This window comes from Herpailurus yagouaroundi, unplaced genomic scaffold, assembly GCF_014898765.1.
Source record: "Herpailurus yagouaroundi ecotype Mexico unplaced genomic scaffold, PumYag 198, whole genome shotgun sequence".
NCBI classification, from domain to species: domain Eukaryota; kingdom Metazoa; phylum Chordata; class Mammalia; order Carnivora; family Felidae; genus Herpailurus; species Herpailurus yagouaroundi.
The window spans coordinates 1,554,793-1,576,823 of record NW_024412429.1 but is presented as its reverse complement, the minus strand read 5'-3'; the positions used below and the strand labels follow the sequence as shown (position 1 = coordinate 1,576,823).

Sequence of the window (22,031 nt, the reverse complement as noted above, 5' to 3'; positions counted from 1 at the left end):
GTGTGCATATCTGTGTGTGTGTGTGCATGTGGGTGTGTATTGTGTGTCTACGTACCTGTGTGTGGGTGTGGGTGTGGGTGTGTATTGTGTGTGTATCTGTGTGTGCACGTGCACCTGTGTATCTGCATATATGTACGTGTACCCATGTAAGCATGTGTATGTGTACAGATGTGTGTGCGTGTGTGCATCTGTGTGCACAGATGGTGAGTAAAAACCTCTGGGCCACCAGACAAGAGGAGAGATCAATCGTGCATTGTTCTAAAAGGAACTTGACAGCAAGGGAGTTGTCTGTGTGTGTGTGTGTGTGCAGGTGCCTCTGTGCGTGCATGTGTGTGTACACGTGACTCTCTCCTGCATCCAGTCTTCAGGCGGGGTCCTTGTTCGTGCTACGTGCCGTGTCGAAGCTGTACTTCCTTCCCACAGGCAGGCCACCTGAAGTAGCCGTTGCAGAAAGCGGTGTCCTAGGACTTTCGTCACATCTGTGCGTCTCTCTTGCAGAAACCCTACGCCAGTCACGTTCACCTTCACTCTTTTATGGTGTTCTAACAGGTCTGAGGTTAGAAATGTCCTTCCTTGCGGACTAAAGTAGACACGACGGGAAGCAGCATCATTGCTCGCACGTTCCAGCCGGGATCAGAAGCACAAGACTCTTTGGAATGTGGCGTGAAGAACGGTCTTCCCTGTGCTCCACCCACACGCGTGTTCCCGCAGCGCTGGTTCACCAGCAGAGCCGGGAGCGTCAGCGCAGCACCGGCCGGACCCGGGAGCGTGGCACTCAGACTCCGTAAAGGGGACGTGGTGACAGTTGCGCCGTGGTCTCGTTCGATGCCCTGATGCTCGCGGTTATCAGTTACCCGGCAGATGGTTGTGACCGGTCGTCTCCTGTACAAATGTTGCACAGACTCCGAATACTTCGATACATTCTTGCAACAGCTTGCAGCGCATGTAGGTTTTTTCCGGTATGGCTTGGCAGCCCCAAGCATGTACTCGAGGTTTTCCTATTATAATTTGTTTCTGTCTTTCTGCATTTGAAACGGTAACACTTATGTAAAAGGGAAACTCTGTTCCTCCCCCCTCCCTCTCCAGAGCGCTGCGGTCACGGAGTGGTGCCGGAGGACGTAGGGCACCCCTGCCCTCGCCGACCGGCAGTGGCTCGGTGGACGGGGCGCCTTGCTCGCCCTTCTGGCCTTGCGTCACCGCACACCCACCGACGTTAAGGAAGCACAGAACGTTCTATTTATGCGAAGAGCGTGGTGGTGCTGAGTCCTCCATTTTCCTCGGAGTCTGGCCTTTGAAATTATGGGTGGATAAAATAGTACAACCTTTGAAATCCCGCGTCTGCCTTCACTGGATGCCAGCAAAAATAAAAGTGTCTCATAGGGCCATCATTTCGGAGGCCACCGCCCAGGGAGAGTGTGCCTCCTTTGTCTGGTGGCCTTTGCTCATCCGGCTCCCCTGCCCTGAGGCCAACCTCACCCGGGGCCGGGCCTGTGCCGGGCATGGGCACACAGCCGTGAGGGCGTCTGGACCTCAGAGAGCACACGGCACCAGGCTGAAAGTCAAAACCACTCGGTAGCCATTCCAGACCGAGTCACCGGCCAGAAAAACATCCAGCCTCGCCCCGCATCTTGCTGGGCTGAACACGTGGATTTCTGTAAAGGGGGGGGGCGTTCGATTTATCCCGAGCGTGTACACGTTAACAAGGTAGGGGTTTAACGTGACCTTACGGCCGCGGCGGAGAGTATCAGCGATGCGGGATCACCTGTAGCGCTCTGTGGCGCGTGGAACCCAGAAGCGCTTGCTGAGGAAGTGGGTCTCTTGTGAAGTGTTCCGACCACAATGAAGGAAGTAACACGCTGAAGAGAGCACAAGGGAGGCGTGACTAATTTTGAGCGAAATCCCTGGCATTTTGCATATTTCAGGAGCATTGATCTGGTGGGTGCCGTCCAGACCCTGCTCAGTCGTGAAGACCGTCATTCAGAAGATCTAGGAAAGGGACACCAGGCCGGCGGTGGGAGACGGACGGCACGTTCGTTCAGTAGGTGGTCACGGACTTAACTTCGGGGGACATCTGATGCCGACTCGGCCGTTCCGGGCCTCAGAGTCCTCTTTCCTGTGACCACACAGCCTGCCATGTGCCAGACGAAAACTCGGAATTTAGTCTCCGTCAGACGTGAGCGCTGCCTGTCCGAGGACGTCCGATCAGCGCTAAGCGCAGAGTCTTTGAAGGAAGTGCGTCCAGGCCAGGAACGAGGCCCACACGTTGTTTGGAAAATGTATGCTCTCTTGGCACGTTCCACGATAGTTCAAGTATTAGAAATGATTTGCGATTCCGTCGGGACCCTGGTGGAGACCGTGCAAGCTGGAACTCCTGTCGCTTTTCCTTTTAGACGGTCAAACCACAGGTTGTGCTAAAAACACGAGGACACAAGTCCAGCAAAGCGGTGATTTGTCCTCAGCTAAAACACAGGCTGCATTAAAACCACATGTTGCCGAGTGCCGGCTGGCCAGGCCAAAGCGGAGATCAACACACGAGCACCGGCCTGGGGGGAAGAGCGTCTTCTGCAGCGCGCATGCCCGTGACACACGGCGCGGCCGGCGGCTCGGGGTCCGCAGAAGCCGGGGACGGGGATGTTCAGCAGCAGAGTCTGTATTCAGCAGGCCGATGCCGCTGGGGCCGTGGCTGCGGCCCCGAGCCCCGCAGCGGGTGCCCAGAGGGCACGCAGTCAGGGCCAGCAGGATTTGCTACCAGACCATGAGAAGTCGCCATCTAAAGCTGTTGGCCAGGGCACACGTTTGAAGAAGCGGCTCTCGGAGTCCAGAGGCCCCTTCAGATCGAGACAGCCTGTTATTTAAACCTGGAAACACTTGGGGCGCCTGGGTGGCTCAGTCGGTTAAGCGTCCGACTTCGGCTCAGGTCATGATCTCACGGTCCGTGAGTTCGAGCCCCGCGTCGGGCTCTGTGCTGACGGCTCAGGGCCTGGAGCCTGTTTCAGATTCTGTGTCTCCCTTTCTCTCTGCCCCTCCCCTGTTCATGCTCTGTCTCTCTCTGTCTCAAAAATAAATAAACATTAAAAAAAATTAAAAAAAAATAAATCTGGAAACACTTTAGAAACACGGGGAAAGCCTGTCTTTTCAAGCTCTAAAACTCACATGAGCTAAGTCGCACGGCGACCCAAAGAAGGGAGCGTGAACTTGTGGTGGCGTGTCGGAGGGCGAGAGGCCCGTGGGCGACACACGTGGGTGCTTGGCCACGCACGCCGTGCTGCGGTGTCCAAGGGGCTCGCGTCCCGGAGCCCGTGCCGGGAGGCCTGGGGCCCGCAGCGGGAGGCGCTGCCCGCCGGGCCCCCGTGTCGCACGCAGGCCGGTGCGGGCTGGGGGGTGGCGGAGGGGACGGCGGCCTCGCTCACGAGCCGCCACGTCCCTCGTGCACACCCGCGTGCCCGTGATTGGTTTGAGGGTGTCTGTGTCCGGAAGGAGACGAGACGCACTCGGTGTTTTTAGCTGCTTCCCTTCTCACCGACTTACTGGGTCTCAGGAGACGGCTTCCTGAGGAGCAGTAGGAACTGGGTGCTTTTTATCAGGTTCTGCCGCAGCATCGCTAATGCCACCACCTGAAAGTCTGGGACAGAGAGGAGGGCGGGCTGAGGCTGTTCGGCTTTTCATCTGACGTGCTGTCAGATTTTCCTCCTGGAGCTGGAGGGGGCAGGACCTTGGTATCGCTTTGAGACCCCGGGACAGTGCGACACACGCGAGGGCCCTTGTGCAGGTCCCGCCGAGGCGGTCTTCAGGTGGGGCGGGTGTCCCGGGCCGGCGCGGTGTCCGAGGGCCCCCACGTGCGGCCTGGACCCGCAGAGAGCCCGCCTGCAGCCGGCCACGGCCGGAGCTTCTTCGTTTCCCAGGAGGCAGCACCTGCCTGTTAGCAGGACGGGCAGAGCGGCTGCTCTGAGCCTCGGCTCCCTCGCTCATCGAGTGCAGAGAAAACCTGCCCCCGTCACCTTCCCGCCGGGGGCGCTGCGGCCCCGTGCCCCCACGTGGCCCGGTGGCTCACGCGCTCGCGGGTCCCGGTTGTGTAACTGGTGCGTGTGCTGTGCTCTCCCCGCAGACGTGTCCAGGTGCGTGGCCGAGAGGAAGTACACCCAGGAGCAGGCCCGGAAGGAGCTGCAGCAGGTGTTTATTCCGGAATGCAACGACGACGGCACCTACAGCCAGGTGAGGCCCTTGGCCCCGTCCGGTCCCCGCAGCGTCTGCTCCCAGCTGCGGGGGGGGGGGGGGGGGGGGGGGGTGTCCCGGGGGGCCCCCGTGCACAGCCGGGAAGGGAGTTCCTGGCGGGGCTGACTGTCACCGCTGGCGGTGGTACTGGTGAGCTCACTCACTCACGCCCGTCCCGGCGCAAGTGCCCACGTCGGGGCCGTGCCGCCGGCCGCTGTCCCTGGGCGCTGGCCTGGCCCAGCCCTTCCGGGAGGCGAGCGGGCCCCACAGACCCCGGGCCTTCCGTGGGAAGCAGTCCTAGTTTACCACGCCTGGGGCAGGTGCGGGAAGGCGCAGGCCGCCGGTGACCCTGGCGCAAGGCGGGTTTGTGACTTTCCTCCCACCTTGTTGGTCAGAGTCAGTCAGGAAAATAACCCAGTTCTCTGTCTTACGTGTGGCCGAGTCTTTGCTGTCAACACCACTGTTCCCCGTTAAGGCAAAAATCCCTGAAGCGCGGGGCTAACGAACACAGCCCTTCGCAGAGAAACAAACAATCTGCTGTCCGATAGTGACGCGAACGCTGTGCTTTTATATCACTGGGCCTCCGGGGGCCTGGCAGGGGCTGGAGTGGGGGAGAAGTGGGCAGAGGCACCGACAGCAGGGGATGCCCTCTCTGGCGTGTGTCTGTGTGGATGGAGGAGTGGGGGTGCGGGGGAGAGGAGCTGGGGCTGGGAGGGATGCTGGGGAGACCCGGGGGGCAGGTGGGGTGCTGGGGAGACCCCGGGGCTCGGAGGTGGGCAGGATGCTGGGGAGACCCAGGGGGGCAGGGGGATGCTGTGGATACCCGGGTGGGGGGTAGGGATGCTGGGGAGACCTCGGGGGCAGGATGGACGCCGTCCCTCCCTCCTCATCGCGGTCTGGGCGCAGTGGGGAGACACCGAGCCTGTCTCGGGACTGCTGGGGCCCGTCTCAGAGGCGGCGAGCCAGCGTGCGCGGCAGAAGCTCCTGGGTCGCGTACAAACCCCTGGGTCCCGGGGCCACCCGTCTGCCGCTGTGTCCAGATGCAGCCAGGTAAGAGGCACGTGGCCTCCTAGTGGGGCCGCCTCGAGCACGGCAGCGAGCTGACCCCGTCCTGCCGTCCCGCAGGTGCAGTGTCACAGCTACACGGGATACTGCTGGTGCGTCACGCCCAACGGGAGGCCCGTCAGTGGCACGGCCGTGGCCCACAAGACGCCCCGGTGCCCCGGTAGGTGCCCTCGCGCGCCGCGTCCTGACCCTCCACGCCTGTGTGCTCGCGGTTCGGAAGAAATGCAGTGTAGGTGGTGGTGAGGGCTCGGGGGCGCCGGGCTCGTGTCGCCGACAGAGCCTAAAACAGGATGAAAAGGGTTTCAAGAGGCTTTCCCAGCCGAAGCCCTGGTCTGAAGGTTGGTAGGTTCTTCGACTCAGGGTTCTTAGTCTTTTAGGAACGACCACAAGGGCTGCAGTCAGCAGTGCAAATCCCCACGTGTTTTCTTTGGCAAAAACGAAAAAGGAAAGTTCTGGTTTTATGTGTATACGTTTGCAAAGAGAAAGAGGACCGTTCTTCACAGGTCCGTCCCCAGATGGTTTATTTGTGTTGCTTTATTACTCATAAGAGAGCTAACGCACCGAAGGTAATCTTACCGGCAGGAGAGTAACTTACGGAATGGTCCGTTTTCCACTAATATTTTACCGAAAATGATATAAATGATTCACGTCATTTTTATTTGAGAATGTTTTTCAGCTTGAGTTGTGATTTGAAAAGAATTTTTTTTAATGTTTATTTATGTTCGAGAGAGAGACAGAGTGCAAGCAGGGGAGGGACAGAGAGAGAGGGAGACACAGAATCCGAAGCGGGCTCCAGGCTCCGAGCCGTCAGCACAGAGCCCGACGCGGGGCTCCAACTGTGAGACCATAAGTCTGAGGCTTAACCGACTGAGCCACCCAGTCGCCCCTTGAGTTGTGATTAATTGGCCGAGAGGACCTATCGGCGCATCTGTGAAGGGGCCCCCGTGACCTTTGCATCACGGTCCCTAGATTAGACTGTAGTAGAATGTAGCCACGGTGATAATAAAGGACAGAGCCTAGTCCTGATTTTTCATGTAAAATACTGAAACGTTTGCGTTCAGGATTTACTTCTAGACTCATTTTTTTATTTAAAGGTCAGGCATCTTCTAATTAAGAATTCTGCTCATGATTCTGACGCTTACACCAGCAGCCAAGGCACAGGCCAGAACTCATAACCGCTGCAGCCTGATGACGTCTGTAATTAACAGCGACACGAAACCTAATATTTCCAGTGACTGGTCATCGCTTAAAAGCCACGGGGTGTGCATAACACGAAATTAAAATATATTTATTTCAAATAACTATTTTGTTATCCAAGAGCTAAAAGTTGCTGACAAATATTTTTAGCGAGCTAACATTTGCACCTAATAATTCTTGTGCAGAGTTGTGGAATAAGGGGGGGATGAATGCACACGGTTGGCCTCCGTGTGTGTCCCTCGCTCTGGGACGTACTTTCACAGACTTACTTCCCCTCCGGCGTGTGGCACCGGCTTGCACTGAGCCTTATCGTACAAAGGAGAAAGCCGGGGGATGCCTGTTCTCTGTGATTTTAGTGGTACCGTTTGAAAAATTAAGCTGCGTCTGAAAGATCTTTATCGGGAAGGTCTTTATGTACAGAATCGGCTGAATTTCTTACATTCTCCAAACAGTCCTTTGTTTTTGGAATCAAACCACTGTACTGGGCGCTGACGTATTTTTCCAAGCAGGCATCGGTAATTATAATTTGACTCTATGGACGTGCTCCGTTTTCTGAGTGCCCGTGTGGGTTTTCTGGTCCACGGGATGGATGATGGACAACAGTCTGCTCAGAAGTCCGGTGTGTGTTGTGTGGGAACCGCAGGAAAAGCCCCGTGTTTCAGGGCAGAGTTGGGGTGAGGACGGGGCCGGCTGTCCTCTCAGACCCTCTCTCTGCAGGTGAGCGTCCCTTTCCACTTCCCCGGGGTTGGGGCTGTGACCTCAGGGGGCCTGGCCAGTGGCCAGCGAGGCCAGTGGCCCCACGCCTGCTGCTGCTGCTGGTGCGTTGAGTAACTTCCAGGCAGCTGCGGAAAAGGCCCGTCAGCCCTCCGCCGTAGCCGCACTCTTATTCTGCACAAACGTGAACGTGGAAAGCAGGCGTTGTGCTCAGAAGCTCCGCAGGTCGTGGGGATTGTTGAGAAAGTCAGACCAGGGAGCTTCCGGATGCGGGAGCCGACGCCCGCACGCGCGATGCCCGGTCATGCTCAGACACACACACACACACACGTGGACAGTTTATGATGGACTCTTCCACAGCATGGCTTAACTTCTTCCCAGATGCTGACAGAGCCTCCCAGGTCGTGCAGCACGGCAGGGCGATAGGGCGGCGCTCTGCACGGGGCGATGACACTGACACGCACCACGGAGGGCCGAGCTTTCATCTGCACACAGCCAGGGACTCCCTCTCCGCGTGTATCCCCCTCTCTCCGCTGGTCTCGTAGCTGGTGTGCCTCATGGCTAGGGTCCCTTAGCCACGGCTGTGAACGATGGCCGTGGCTCCCGCCCGGTTTACTAAAACTGGGTTAGCCCCAGTGTTCAACAATCATCTTTGGCCCTGGACTTCACACCAGGCTTATCCTGTAAGTTCATGCTATAAAAATGTAAACACTGGGAGAAGAGATTTAAAACGTAGCCACAAAGAGTGACTGTCACTTAGAACGTGCACGTGTGTGTGTTTGTCGTGAACACGCACAACCACGGAGGCAGGCAGCAGCGGAGGGAGGCAGACATCCGCGTGTTGGCGAGGCTTCGGCGGCACATGAGAGCCCCTGCCCCCGATCCTCCTCCTCCTCCCTTCTCCCAGGAGGACCTTCGAAAGAAACATATTCCATTAACATGTATTTTTAAGCCATTAGTACAGAATACCCAGGCTCCTGTTAATGGATAAGAAAAGATGGGAACGACTCTAGCCAAAAGTGGTCCAGAGCCCTAAGCAGGCAGCACGTTATAAAGGAGAGAAGCTAATGGCCAGCGAACGGGAGACGGGGTTGAGACTCACGCAGCAGGGAAACGCACGTGAACGTTACAGTCGGGTCCCCACACACCACCCCGTTAGCCGCAAAGAAAAAGCGATCCGTGACGTGCCGGCGAGGCCGTGGAACCACAGAACCTCCCACAGCTGCCGGAGCCACCGGTGCAGAACCCACGCGCCCTTCCCGTGCCGGCAGCAGGACGCAGAGCGGCTACGGAGAAAAGCACTCACGTCTGCGGCCGGACAGAGACTGGCACCAGGACGTCCGCGGCAGCATTTGCTGTACCCACCAAATCCGGGCAGTGGCTGGGTGTCCGTGGTTCCTGTCGTGGTTCGCTCGGTTCGTGCCGACATGGGGCTGCAGCGTGGTCCCGAGTGGACGCACCAAAACACAGGGCACACGGGTCCATTTAAAATGCAACACCAGACAAAACTCACCCCTGGCACTTGGAGAAGCCTCTTCGGGTGGGAAGCCGCAGAGGCAGACGAGGAAGGGGTGATCACACCGTCGGGACGGCGACTACAGGTGCAGAGAGGGGTGTTGACTGGAAAGGGGGCTGGACGTGGGGACTCTCTCTCCTGCCCGGAAGCTGTTTCTCTGCGTCTTTGACAACAGTCCGTCGTGCTCTGCTGGTGTGTTTGTGTTCTTTCGGGCACGAGTGCAGGATTTCACGGGTTTAAAAAGGTGTGGAAAGTTAAAGTGCGTTAAATTCCTCGTGAGGTCACACATCTCCCGGAGGATCTTCCCGGGGGGAAAGGGCGGGGGTTTAGATGCCTCAGGAGCCCTGTGAGGACGGCCGCACCGAGGCGGGAAGGGAGGCTGGGACAGGTGTGGATGAGGATTTGGGACCGAATGGCCTCAGCGTCTGCCCTCTGCGATGTTCTGGGACAGCGGGGGGTGGCAGGCCTGGTGGCCGCCGCTCGTGGGGCCCCACCGTGTGTTGGGCATCACAGCAGCCTGGGTGGGAGGTGGGCTTACCTTCTATGTTACAGGTGAGGACTGTGCCCAAGGCCTCCGTGCTTTAAGGGACAGAGCTAGGACTTAAATCTGTCTTTCTGCCTCCATAGCCCACATTTTCGGCCACGTGCAATAATGTAAGTCCATGGGCCTTGAACGCCTTGCTGAGAATGTGTGTAAGTCCCTGTTGGAAATCCACAGCCACGTGGAGGTTCTGTCAAAGGTTCTCGGAGGGCAGGAGGCTACTTGTGGCCCCCCAACCACATTAACACCTCGGTGTTACCTCTGCAGACCTGCCGTCTATAACCAGCTCTGGTCAAGGATGGTCCCTTGGGGTGAGGACGCCGCTCAGATTGTCACAGCTAGTGGGTGGTCTGCTTGGTGTTTCCAGCCACGGCCGCCGGGTGAGCGGCGCTCAGGCTGTGAGAGGCAGAGGCTTCAGGGGATGCGGTGGCCCCGGCCCTTCTGCCCAGTTGACACCCCTTCCCGATGACTGGATTATTGAACCCGGCGAACCCCCGACGCAGTACTAAGATTCCGCTTTAGTAAATCGTAGTGTGCGTGACCCGTAGCCTAGGGCTCACGGGGCACGTCCAGCCGTACCTTTCTCCCGAGGAATCCGTTAGTTGTTATCGCTAATTTATCTGTTGAGGATTTGCCAGGTAAGGTGCGTGTGGCGTTGAGGTCTCTGCAGACACGCGGTCTCGGGCCAGGGCTGCAGGCACACGGCAGGGGTGGACAGGTGAGGGAGAGATCGTTCTGGGAAAGTCTGGCATAAAAAGGGAGCGGAACGGTCTTGTTCCTACCATTTATTCTAGATGGTTCCTGCTTCTTGCTTTCCTCTTCGTGGATCTTGCGCCGGAGGCAGGCCTGGAGGGTGGTGGGAGGTCTCTCCCCTCGTGCGGAGAGCGTGAATGTCCGTGGCAGGCAGCATATGGCCTTGAGAAGTATTGAGGACCAAAAAGCTGTCTTTGAGCTGCATCCAGGTGCACTCCAGGCCTTGCTTGCCGGAAGGCGGGTGTTCCTTACTCATGGCTTGGGGATTTATAGCTCACCTTGGCCTGTTGATCGAGACTCCTGGGTCTGCAGACAGCTTTGTGCACAGGGTCTTTCCCTGCACGGGGACGCTCTGGAGGTGAAGGAAATGACAGGGAACGCGCTGAGCGTGGCCCCCGTCGTCTGTGCTGGTGAGCGGCCAGGTCAACGTGTCTCCATCTGAACACCGCTGGTTTGTATTTATTCTGTAAGGATGTGTTCTTTTCCTCCTTCTAACGATTTGAAGAGTAACGTTGCTGGGGGCCGGGTAGGAGTCAGAGACAAAGGACTTTTCTCCGAGGGAGGATTTTTGTAGCTCGCCTGTTCGCTATTATTTGGAAATAGCTTCAGGGTTTTTTTTTTATCTCATGTCCCTTCCGTAACTGTGCCCCGTGGCCAAGAGCTTATTCCCGGCAAGAGTACAAAGCAGTTTGAGACCCTGTAAGCTGAACCTGTGTTCACGATTTCTTCATATTTCAGTACCCCCAGAATCTTCGTACGTAGCTCAGCTTGAGGTATGTGTTTGAGGTCAGCTGCAGAGTTGGGGACACAGGGGCGTGGAGGGGAGACATCCCGCAACCGTGACTGAGGCCCTCCTGGGATCCGCCCGCCCCACCCCGTCTTGCACCAGGGTGGGTTATGGGGAGAGTTCTCGAGCGCGGGATGGAGATCCTGTTCAACCTGACGTCGCCACACCCCGTGTTCCAGCGCCTCTCCAGCCACCTCTGCGGCCCTGATTATTTCCTGGCAGGTTTTGCGACAAGTGTCATCTCTCCCTCCGTGTCAATTATCGGAGGCTTTGCTTTTCCCCGGACGGGAAGGAGTAAGTTCACGGTCCTTTCCTGGGGCCGACGGCACTCACACATTCCGATTGCTTACCTGGGCAGCTTACATGTTTGGGTTTGCAGAGGCCCAGGCGCGAATGCCAGAGGACGTGGGGTTCCGTGGAGCCCCTCAGTGTGTCTGCGTGGGACACGGTAGGCGGGGCTGCGGTCCTCGCGTTTGTCCACAACACCTGCTGATGTGGCCTCTGCCTGGCGTGCAGGAAATTCACATTTCTGTGACTGTGCTAATCACTTCTGAAAATCTGCACTACGTTCATAGAAGCTAATCGTTCGTTTTTCACTAACGAATTTCCCTGGCACTAAGTTAAGGACCCTGCGCAGCTGAGGAATTTGAAGGAAATACCCAGCACAACCGAGTTTCCAAATATTGAAATCAACAGCTGCAGCTGGCTGCTAACGTCCCTGAAGCGTTTCTTTATGAAAAGTACAGAAATGCAAGTTCAGAGCTGCTTTGTGTGAATTGGAAAGGTCACCGATCAGAAGGAACCCCCTTTCCCCCCCTCAAAATGGCCTTTTCTTAAGGCTTAACAATCCTCTTCCCCAAAAGTGATAGCAAAACAGAATGTTTCGGTGCACACTGGCAAGGGACCGTATGCACAGACAGCTTTAACGGAGGGGAAGGTACACCCGGCGGGAGTGCGCCCTGCCGTGCCGCGAAAACCAGCTGGCCCCCCTGGGCTGCCGGGCTGCTGTGTAGACGGCACTCACCAAGATGTGTTTCAGAGAAAAATATAAATCGTCGGGGACCCCTGTGACCGGTTTTGAAGCGTTGAGGAAATTTGTTTTACATCCCTGGTGAGGTGCAAGTGGTCATGGGATACAGCCGACACAAGGTACGTGAACGTTCTGATAAACTTTCTGAAGGTAGTGGATTGATCCTGAAATTCTCTTTAAAAAACGAAGCCAACTATTCAAGGAGAGGATCACGTGGTGTGGTTTTTACACCGCACAGGACTCCTCAGGCTGCCTGAGACTCAGTCTGAGGACCTGTGGGTCGGTGGGCTCTGGGCAGCAGCGGCCGCGGCCCGGCCCCTCGTGCGGAGTCCTGGTGGCCGTGGGGGCCTGGCTGGCTGCTGCCCGTCCCCTCTGGGGGCCTCTCAGGGCCCTGCCTTGGGTCTGCTCACCCGTTCCTTGCGAATTTGGACTTGGTATTGAATTATTCCACTACGTGCTGATGGTATTTTATTGTGGTTACTTTTCCTTCTTGGAAAAAGACTTCATGCTTTTGCTGTTAATTTTCCTTTTGGGAAAAAAAGAGTGCTTTCAGGTATCTGATACTTGCATTTTTAATTTATTTTTTAAAACATGTTTATGTACTTATGTTGAGAGAGAAAGAGAGACGGAGAACACAGTGGGGGAGGGACAGAGAGAGAGGGAGAGAGAATCCCAAGCAGGCTCCGCACTGTCAGCACGGAGCCCGAGGTGGGGCGGGAACTCACGAACCGTGAGATCGTGACCTGAGCCAAAATCAAGGGTCGGATGGACGCTCAGCCGACTGAGCCCCCCAGGTGCCCCATCGCGTTTTTATTTTTGTGTTACAGTCTGCTCGATTGTTGTACTTGACTGTACATTTGATACGGTGCCTAGTTTGTAATTGAGGCTTTCACGACTTTAGCACTTTAGGGGGTCCTTTTCCACACCTGTGCCTCAATGGCTGTTCTGTCGTGTTTTCTAATATTTACTAAAACTGTGAAAGAAATCAAGAGGTCCTGTCAGAGTGATGGTCGCGAGGTCTGCGTCCCACCCCCAGTGGCTGTGTCCTTCCAGAGACATTCTATGCAAAAACAAACAAGGATGTGTGTTTTCTTTTGAATTTTTTTGAACAAGTAGAACTTATTTTTATGGCACTTATTTGTGTGTGCGGCGGCCGAGCTCCCGTGCCCGGAAGCCGTCCACGATGCCGCTGGGCTCTGTGCCAGCGACGTACCCGCTGACATGCGTGAAATTGAGACTCCAAAGCATACACGGAAGCATAGGAAACAGACATCACAGGCATTACATGGACGCCAACGGAAGATAAATCCAGAAGGATTCTCTCGGGCTGTGCAAAGAAAGACTTACATACCCCTCCTCTGCCGTCGCAGAGAAGGAAGCTCTCAGCTGCGGGACCGTCGGCGCTCAGACCGGCAGACGGCACATTCAGAGCGTTCCCGGTCTCTGACGCTCCTGCACGTGGGAGTCCGGACCGGCCTCGCCGCACAGGAGACGAGGCCCAGGAAGGCCACCCCAGCGCCACCTGCACTCCGTCCCGCGGGGCGAGCGTGGGCCTGGCCGCAGGCTCGCTCAGAGGAGATGGGTCGGTTGGCTTCGTTTCTTGGCCGCAGAAACACAAACGAGCAACGGGAGGTGGCCGTGGCCCGGCCGGGCCTGGACGCAGACACGGGGATGTGATGAGGACAGTGGCATGTAATAAGCAGGCCTGCAGAAGGCACGGGCCGGGCCTCCCTGTGCGGAGCGCGGTCCTCAAGTTTCTGTCCGCGGAGCGGCCCGGAGGAGAGAGGCTGGGGTGTCGGGTTTCCGAGGAGCTTCCAGGTGACACGCTCCTGGCGGTAACACTCGCCCGGCCAGCCGCCTCTCTCTGTCTCTGGGCGAGGGACACGGTATCTGCCTCGGCGTCTCCTCCAAGCGGCCTGAACGTCCTGCTGGGGTCCTGTCTCTGTCACCGGCTCTGTGCCACCTGAGACGGAAAGAGCATGTGGCCGGACCCCGGGGTGTCTGAGGCGGGAACGATAGCATCTGGTGGCGAGCGTTCGGCTGTGGCTGCTGGGACCGACCTGGGCCCCACCCTCTTGGGTGGGGCCCAAGTCTGGGCAGGAGGCCCCAGGACCTCCCTGGGGCAGGGTTACGGGTGATGAGGGGAGCCGCCCTGCGAGTCCCGGGGAGGCTCGGAGCTGTCACCTGGCCCTCTGGCCACCAGTGACCACCGACTGGCATGGCTGTGGCCCAGAGGGGCCCTCGTAGCCCAGGGTGACCGATGCTGCTCTCCTGGGCCATCGGGTTTGTGTTGTGCCGGGGGACAGGGCTCAGGGGTTCGTGTTGTGCCGGGGGACAGGGCTCAGGGGTTCGTGTTGTGCCGGGGGACAGGGCGCAGGGCCCCAAATGCAGCTCATTTCTGCTTTCTGTCTGCCCAGCACTGTCCCCAGGGCCACCCCCACCTGCTGGGCATGGCCCAACCTTAAAGGATGGCTGGTGGCGGTGGGGGCTGGTCAGGGGCCGCTCGACCTGTCCTTGCCCAAGGTTGTGGGGACGAGGAGTGTGGCAGACCGGGCCCTTTCCAAATCTGAGGCGCTCAGAAAAGACTCGTGGCTCCGTCAGCCTGGAGGGGACAGGGCTCACTCTTGTCACGGCTCCCGCACAGCCCCCCCCCCCCCACTGTCCACTGGGACCGAGGCCCGCAGGCGTCTCCGTCCTGGGCCCGGGGGCGGCTGCTGCAGACAGAGGGGCTCCCTTGCTGGCCTCCCCAGGGGCCCAGCCTCACGAAAACCTGCGTTAGGTTAGCGCTCGCTGCCCTCTCGGGGGCCCGGTGGGGTTCAGGCCGCGTTGTATTCCAGGTGGTGCGGTGTCACCTGCAAGGAAACCCGCGAAAATCCGGGGGGAGCGAGTCACCTTCGCCCGTTGGAAGCGAGCCCTGGTTGTGAACATTGTACTCCCGGTCACCCATGGGACCTGGAAGTCCATAGGAAGGGCAAACTGAGGCAGGGGCTAAAAATGCAGAAAACAACAAAAAAAGCAAAAAAAAAAAAAAAAATGCAGAAAGCTCTGCGTTTCTCTCTGCAATTACTCTAAAGCCTGGTTCCTCAGGCACGTACCAAAAGTCTGTGGTCGTTGAAGTCGTGTATGGAAAACCATCGCCGTCTCGTATCAGGCGATCCTTCCCGCTGTTTCGTTCTGTGCGCAGTGGGTATATAACATCTAGTCTTACATCCAGGAAAGATGAGGGATTCGCTAAGCGGCTCCTGCACCATCTGCCAACACCCAGGAAGTGTCATAGTGGGGCTGGTTTTAAAGCGGGTCAGCCACTACCGTGAGGACGAGCAGCCACGCTCCCCGAAGCAGGTCCCGTGGGGCGGGAGCCAGGAACACACTGATCGGCACGGGGTCCTGCCAGGGAGGGCAGCACGCGGGCCTGGGGGCTGCCTGCCAGTGCTCTGCAAACTCATGGAGCGATCGCGAAGGTCATATTGTCTCTGGACCGTCCAGTGTCTCAGCCCTGACGCTGGCGTTAATGGGGTCGGGTGTCCCAGCGACCCGAGGAGGGAACGCGGGCAGGGGCCCTGCTCTACGGGTTTACTAACAGTTGGGGGCAGGCGGGCCCCTCTCCCCCCCCCCCCACCTTGGCTCAGCCACGTGTCTACACCTGGCGCCCTCTGTAGGGCAGACCTTTGACGGAAGCGCGATGTGGGGCTGGCGGGTTTCTGAGCTCTGATGCCAGTGTGGGTTTCCGTCCTGGGCCTTGGCACCCGCTGCATCTAACACACGGCCTCCCTGCCCCCACTCTTCACCCCCCGCCCGTTCAGCGCCAGGTCAGCGGGTCTGAGGGCAGGAGGTCTGGAGCGGGCAGGGTTTCATCTGCCCTCACCGGTCCCGTGCAGGCTGCTCTTCCACTAGGCTCTGTGGAGGCCAAGGTGACAGGAGAGTCCCTGCCTGGGGGACGTGCACAGAGTGATGGGGACCAGGAGCCTGCGGGGCGCACTCGAGGACCCAGGCGTCCCCTTGGACACGCCGTGTCCCCACTCACCGCCAGCCCGCCTCTCACCCCCCCCACTCCCCACCGCCTCCTCTGCCAGGGCCTGTTCACCCCTTCCTGCCTCCACTCAGCCCCCCCAGGGCTCACGGCGCACACATGGATGCTGCTACGTGGCTCGGGCCCGTGAGACACCCGCCCAGATCTCAGTCTCCTCATCTGTATAATGGCATCACGATGAGACCTACTTTATAGGGCTCTTGTCAGCGTTAGGTGACTTCACGTGTCGCGTACTTAGAGCAACGAGCAGCACACGGCAGGAACTGTGTCGGTTAGCCGTGCACACAACTACTGTGTACTTTATTCCAGCAACTTCCAGTCAGCCCTTGTCTCCCCAAAGTAGACGAAACCTTTCAGGGCTGCGTCTCTCCTGTTGTTTGTCTAGCAACACACGAGAGCGTGCCCGGCCTGACCACCTGCTCTGAGTGGAGGCCGCGGGGCCCGCTGGGGCGCACGGGCCATGTCACCCTCCGCAGATGAAAGCCTCCTGTGTGAAGACAGAGGCCCCAGTGGCGTGAGCGCCAGGCACCGGGCAGGCGGCGGAGCGAGCGTTCCCCGTGTGCCTGTCGCCTGTTGGTGTCCCGTCTTCGCTCAACCGGGAGGGGGCGGGGGGGGGGGCCCCCGATGCCGCCCACGTTGCGGATGAGGGAGCCGAGGTCGGGACGGGGAAGCCGCCTGAGCAGGTGGCGGGGCCGGCAGCTGGCAGGGTTGTTCTCTGGCCCCGGTTCCGCCTCCTCCCTGCACCGCGTGGTGTCCGTTCGGGGCCGGAGGGCAGGAGCAGCCGGGCAACCCCTGAGCAAAGCCCGCTGGTTTTCGCCGGGCGGAGGAGGGGCTGGTGGGACGCAGGGGCCCGTCTCTGGGCGCAGGGCCTCTGGGCCTCTGCTCCGAGAGAGCTCGGCATCGGCTGGATTCTCAGACTCGCGGCAGAGACGGGTGAGCGGGTGTCCGAGCCGAGATGCGTGTCCGCAAAGTACAGGAGGAGCGGAGCCTGCCCTTCCTCTGTTCCTTTTCTCTCTCTCTTTTTCCCATTCTCTCTCTCGCTCTCTGTTTCTGATGTTGTAAATCTGTCCCTGGATGTGCAGTTTCCAGAGAGGGATAAATCAGCGTGGCTTGTTCACCTGGGCCCTGAAGGAGCCCCGCGCCCTGCCTGCTGGACGCGAGCTGGCCCGCCGCGGGCTGACCTCGGGAACGTCTCCCTTCCGCCGGAGCCGTGCACCCAGACCCCGCCTCCTTCGCGGTTTCTGAGGAGCGGTTGGCGCTGGGGAAGGAGTTTGCGGAGGGCACCCGCTCTCAGCAGAACACGGCACCCTCCATCAGGGCTGCTCCGGCAACGGGTCGGTACTCCCGAGGGCGGCTGCATTGGAACCGGGCGCCCAGAATGACGGGCCTCACATTGTTCCCCTTATGCCATAGGTGTCGTGCTCCCTGCACCGTTTCTGTGGTTTCCTCCGCCAGTGACGCGTGCCCCGATTGCAGAAAAAGCCACCTCTTTTAAAATATCTTTTTACGTGTATCTATTTATTTTGAGGGGGGGGGCACAGGGAGGAGAGAGAGAGAGCCACCTCTTTTCTTTTATTTTTAAAAAAATTTTTTTTCAACGTTTATTTATTTTTGGGACAGAGAGAGACAGAGCATGAACGGGGGAGGGGCAGAGAGAGAGGGAGACACAGAATCGGAAACAGGCTCCAGGCTCCGAGCCATCAGCCCAGAGCCCGCCGCGGGGCTCGAACTCACGCGAGATCACGCGAGATCACGCGAGACCGTGACCCGGCTGAAGTCGGACGCTTAACCGACTGCGCCACCCAGGCGCCCCGAGCCACCTCTTTTCAAATAGCATCAAATGATTTGTGTCTGTAGGAAACGATGATGCAAACTGCCCTTGCTGTTCAGTCCACAGTGCAGGTAAGCCCCTTCCTCGTGATGTGTGCCTTGGATCGATGTGGTGCCGTATGCCAGTGATCTCCCAACAGAACTGAACAGTAAGACAAAAAGCAAAAGAGCATTGAAAGGGGCTGAGATCGCACAGACGGAGGGAATTCAACTGCGTCCTCTGGAACGTGAATGTGAGGGCAGTCTTTGTGACCGTGAGCAGTGATCGGGCCTCGAAGGTTCAGCCGAGCAGCGCGTGGTTTAGGAAGCTGTTCGCTCTCTCCGAGCCCCCCGCTTCAAAACCCCTTTCTGCGCCCACGTCCTAGAGTTTCGTGGGTCCCACGCCCTCGGGAGAGAGCTGTCATGACAGATGAGAGCTGCTTTCTGGCTCTGCCTTCATGGATCGAGCTCAGCATAGCGGTGTTGCTGCGTGGAGAGCGGTGCTTGGCCGTTCTCCACACCCTTGGGGACGGGATGTCAGGGAAGGCGGTGAAGCTTGGGGAGATTTTTGTCCAGAGGCATTCGGAAGGTGCGGTGATTGGGACCTCTTCAGATTCTGTTGCGGAATCCTTGAACCATGGAGCAGGCTAGCAGCGACGCTGGGCTGTGCTTTAAAATCATTTCTTACGTACTGAGAACGGGATGGAATTTTCTTTGCGTGGATTGGTGCGGGGGCTGGTGAGCAAGCCTGGCACAGGTTGGTCTGGGAGAAAGCAGGCCTGCAGGCGGAGGGAGACCTTTCCCGAGGCCTCTCAGCCGACCGTGAATCCACAGCTTATGGTCCTCGATGGTTGCGTTACAAAATACTGTCCTCAATGCTGTGGAGAAGCCCTCTCGTGCGGGGCGTCGGATTATTACGGAGGATAATTACATGTAGCTCAGAATGTTAACACCTACATATTCGGAAATGTTACTGGAATACTACCATTTTCAGGCAAAAGTAGAAAACGTTTTTTGACTCATTGCAGAAACACATGATAACAGTAAGCTGAGGAGGAAAGACAGTTAAGCTCCTTGAGAAATCTAAGAAAGGCAGGCCCCAAAGGCTTGAGGATGAGGCCACGCCGTGGGCCCCTTTTATATCCCGGGGAGTCTCGCCAAAAGCAGAATCCTGTGTTTTGAAGCCTGGAAACCATGTACCTTTTCCCCAAATGGCGGGAGGGCGGTAACCCGGCGTGGTCTTCCGTAAGCAGTTCTGACGTCCTACGGAGAACGAGGTCCTTTCTGTCGCCTGGAGAGCAAAGCTTCCAAATGCACATGACTCAGTTATTTCCCAGAATCAGGGCTGGAGGAAGAAGCGTGTCTCCTCCGGAGCTGGGGGCCGACGGGGCGCACTTGCGGCAGACCCAGTGGGCTTCCCCGAGGTTGGTGGTGCTCGAGAAGTGCTTATCGTGACTGCCCGTTGTCCCTTGCGGTAAACCTGCTGACTTCCGTCCGGCTTCCAGGGAACCAACGGTGTCTGCGAAGTTGTGTTGACGCCTGTCCCGTGAGATCCTTTCCTACAATGACCTGCTTGGACGTCTCCTACTGTATTACCGTTATGGCCCAAGAGACAGGGTAAATAGTCTCAAAATACCGTACGGTTTACATCTTTAGTATAAGTGATGGTTTGTACGTCAGTGTCACATTCAAGATCGTAAGACAAGCGATGGGTCTCGCCTCTGTGTCTGTGATGTCCGCACTAGGTGCAGAGCCCAGCATGTGACTCTGGCATTCCTCGGTGAGTCCTGCACGGACTGTCCTCACCCCATCAGCAGGTGGACTCCAAATTCGTCCTGAGCACGGTTTTTTGTTTTATTCCTTTGGGGGAGGGCATTGTAATGGTGCGGGAGGAAGTCCGTGCTTGTGCTGTTTCAAGCTGCCGAGAAGAGAGCACAGGGCCGCCCGTCTATCTCACGGATCTCTCGGTGTATCAGAGACATCACAAACACTCCGGGAATTACTTGGTCAGCTCTGAATTTTCCTGTGTTCTTCTACAATCTAAGATGGCTCCTCAACTTTCTTTTCTATGGAAGGAAATCCAGCCAAAACCAGGGTTTCAAGTATCTTCGGTTGCATAGCTTTGATTGCTTTAAAAATGTTTCCTTTTTAATTCTAATTCATTCTGCTGCCCCAACGTGGTGATGTATGTGAAGGGGATGATGACGTCTTTCAAGTGAAGAGACTGACGTGTTGTATATTACAGAGTGCGGGTCTCAGGTACGTGGCCGACTAGTTAGCAACAGAAGTAGGAACTAATCTTTGGTTTACTAGCTTAGGGCTTGTGACGGCAGATGACGTGGTCGCCTCTGGGTACTAGGTGGCTTGTGCAGTCTCATGAGAAAGTGACAAGCCCTGTGAACCATTGGAAGTGGAAGGAAGCCTTGTGTAACAGCTGTGGATGGGCACTTGGGAGCCAAGGATAATTTCTTCCTTCTTTCCCCCCTTAGGTTCCATAAATGAAAAGTTACCCCAACGGGAAGGCACAGGAAAAACAGGTAACTATCTTAAAATAAATTTTCATGATGATAGTGTATTAAAGCTAATTCAGTCTATGCCCTAAAATAGCTCCTTGGGTTAAAATTTAAATATGGACTAAACGATACGAGAGCTGACAGAGTTCATTACATATTCACTCAATGCACTGTGTTATTCCTGCCTTTGGACCTCCAGGGTCCTGTAGGTGCGGGGCACGTAACCCACATATGCCCCCGGGAGGACCCTTCTGACGTGGCTTGTGTCGGGGCCACCTGTCCATGCTGCTCGGTGCCGCAGTCTCTGCCTGGGGAGAGGCTCATGCGTGGTGTCTGGGTTCCCCGTGTAATTCGGGAGTGTAATGCTGAGGGCCACCGAGAAAGAGGTCTCAACTCTTCCTCATGAGAAAGAGGAATGCTTCTCCCCATTGTGACAGTCGCCTCCCCTGGGACCGGTAGTGATGAGAGCCAGGTAGAGCAGCGAGCCATTTCCGTAGCAGCCGGGTTCGTCTTGTGCAAACTACAGCGCGCCCACCGTGACCTTGCAGGAGCCCCACCTTCGCTCTTCCCACAGCCATCATCCTTTAGACCCAGTGACACTTTTTTTTTCTCTTTGTGTTACATCGACCTTTAAAGTCAGAAGTCATTTTCTTTTTTTTTTCTTTTTTTTATGTTTTTTTTTAATTTTTTTTTCAACGTTTATTTATTTTTGGGACGGAGAGAGACAGAGCATGAACGGGGGAGGGGCAGAGAGAGAGAGGGAGACACAGAATCGGAAACAGGCTCCAGGCTCCGAGCCATCAGCCCAGAGCCCGATGCGGGGCTCGAACTCACGGACCGCGAGATCGTGACCTGGCTGAAGTCGGACGCTTAACCGACTGCGCCACCCAGGCGCCCCCAGAAGTCATTTTCAAGACAAAATTGAAAAAAAAAAAAAAGGTTTTAGTACCAACATTGTAGGCAACTCTTTTTTTTTATGATGTAGGTTATAGTATAGGAACCGGTGATAAAGAAAGGGGCATAAAGCCGGGTAGAGCTGAGTTGCAGTCAAGTATGTTGCCTTCAGTGTGTCCTGAGACTACGGTGGGCACCGTGGTGCCCTGGCGGGATGGTAGAGCTGGGGGCACCTCGGGTGCACGCTTGGGACAGGCACCGATTGGCACACGAGTGGTCTCATGAAAGGGGAGGTGCTGGTGGCCACAGAGGGGGTGGGAGAGGGGACAGGCATAACGTAGAACAGAAGAACCTCGTAGTTGAAGGAAATAGGGGAGAGACGTGATGGGCAGGCATAGAACGCTGGCTGGAGCGAGAGTTTACGTTTGGAAAAGGGGATAAAGTCGCCTAGAGTGTTAGATGAATGGCTGGGATTTGAGTCTGTAAGATCCTGAGGTGGGCGTATCAGTATTTTTCAGAGAACAGGAAGGGGCAGTATTTATGATTGCGAAAATCAATCCGGTGCTCAGGGGAGGAGGAAAGGAAAGGAAGCTCTATTTCAGAAGGTGTTTCCTAAACCTGTTCCTTGCAACGCACGTTGAACGCCCTGTAAAAGTGAAACAAAAATCCCTAGGGAATTGGTACGTGGGCACAGAAGTTCATGTAGGGCAGGAATACATTCCTTCTACTGAAGCCTCTTGATCTCTGGACATGCACACGACATGAGAAAATACCTGAGATTAGGCGACAGAACTGGCTTGTGGATAAAAACGAGACGTTACAAACTCTAGTGGGAAAAATAAAAAGCACACAGCTGCCCGTGGTTTTGTTTCAATTTCTCAAGGCCGAGTTTAGTAGGTGCCCCCGTGTTTGTTATGTTGGGACAGAAGTCTACGAGGGACCAGAGCATGGCCAGTGATGTGAGCAGGGT

The 22,031-nt window shown here is 56.9% G+C and overlaps 1 protein-coding gene across 1 annotated transcript in view; it reads left to right on the top strand.

Moving 5' to 3' along the window:
- SMOC2 (SPARC related modular calcium binding 2) overlaps positions 1-22,031 on the top strand; it is a 122,598-nt gene that overhangs the window by 11,205 nt on the left and 89,362 nt on the right. Inside the window, exons 4-6 of the mRNA XM_040449244.1 lie at positions 4,106-4,212; positions 5,338-5,437; positions 20,144-20,191. Coding sequence (XP_040305178.1) covers positions 4,106-4,212; positions 5,338-5,437; positions 20,144-20,191 — 255 coding nt within the window. The remainder of the gene's footprint in view (positions 1-4,105; positions 4,213-5,337; positions 5,438-20,143; positions 20,192-22,031) is intronic.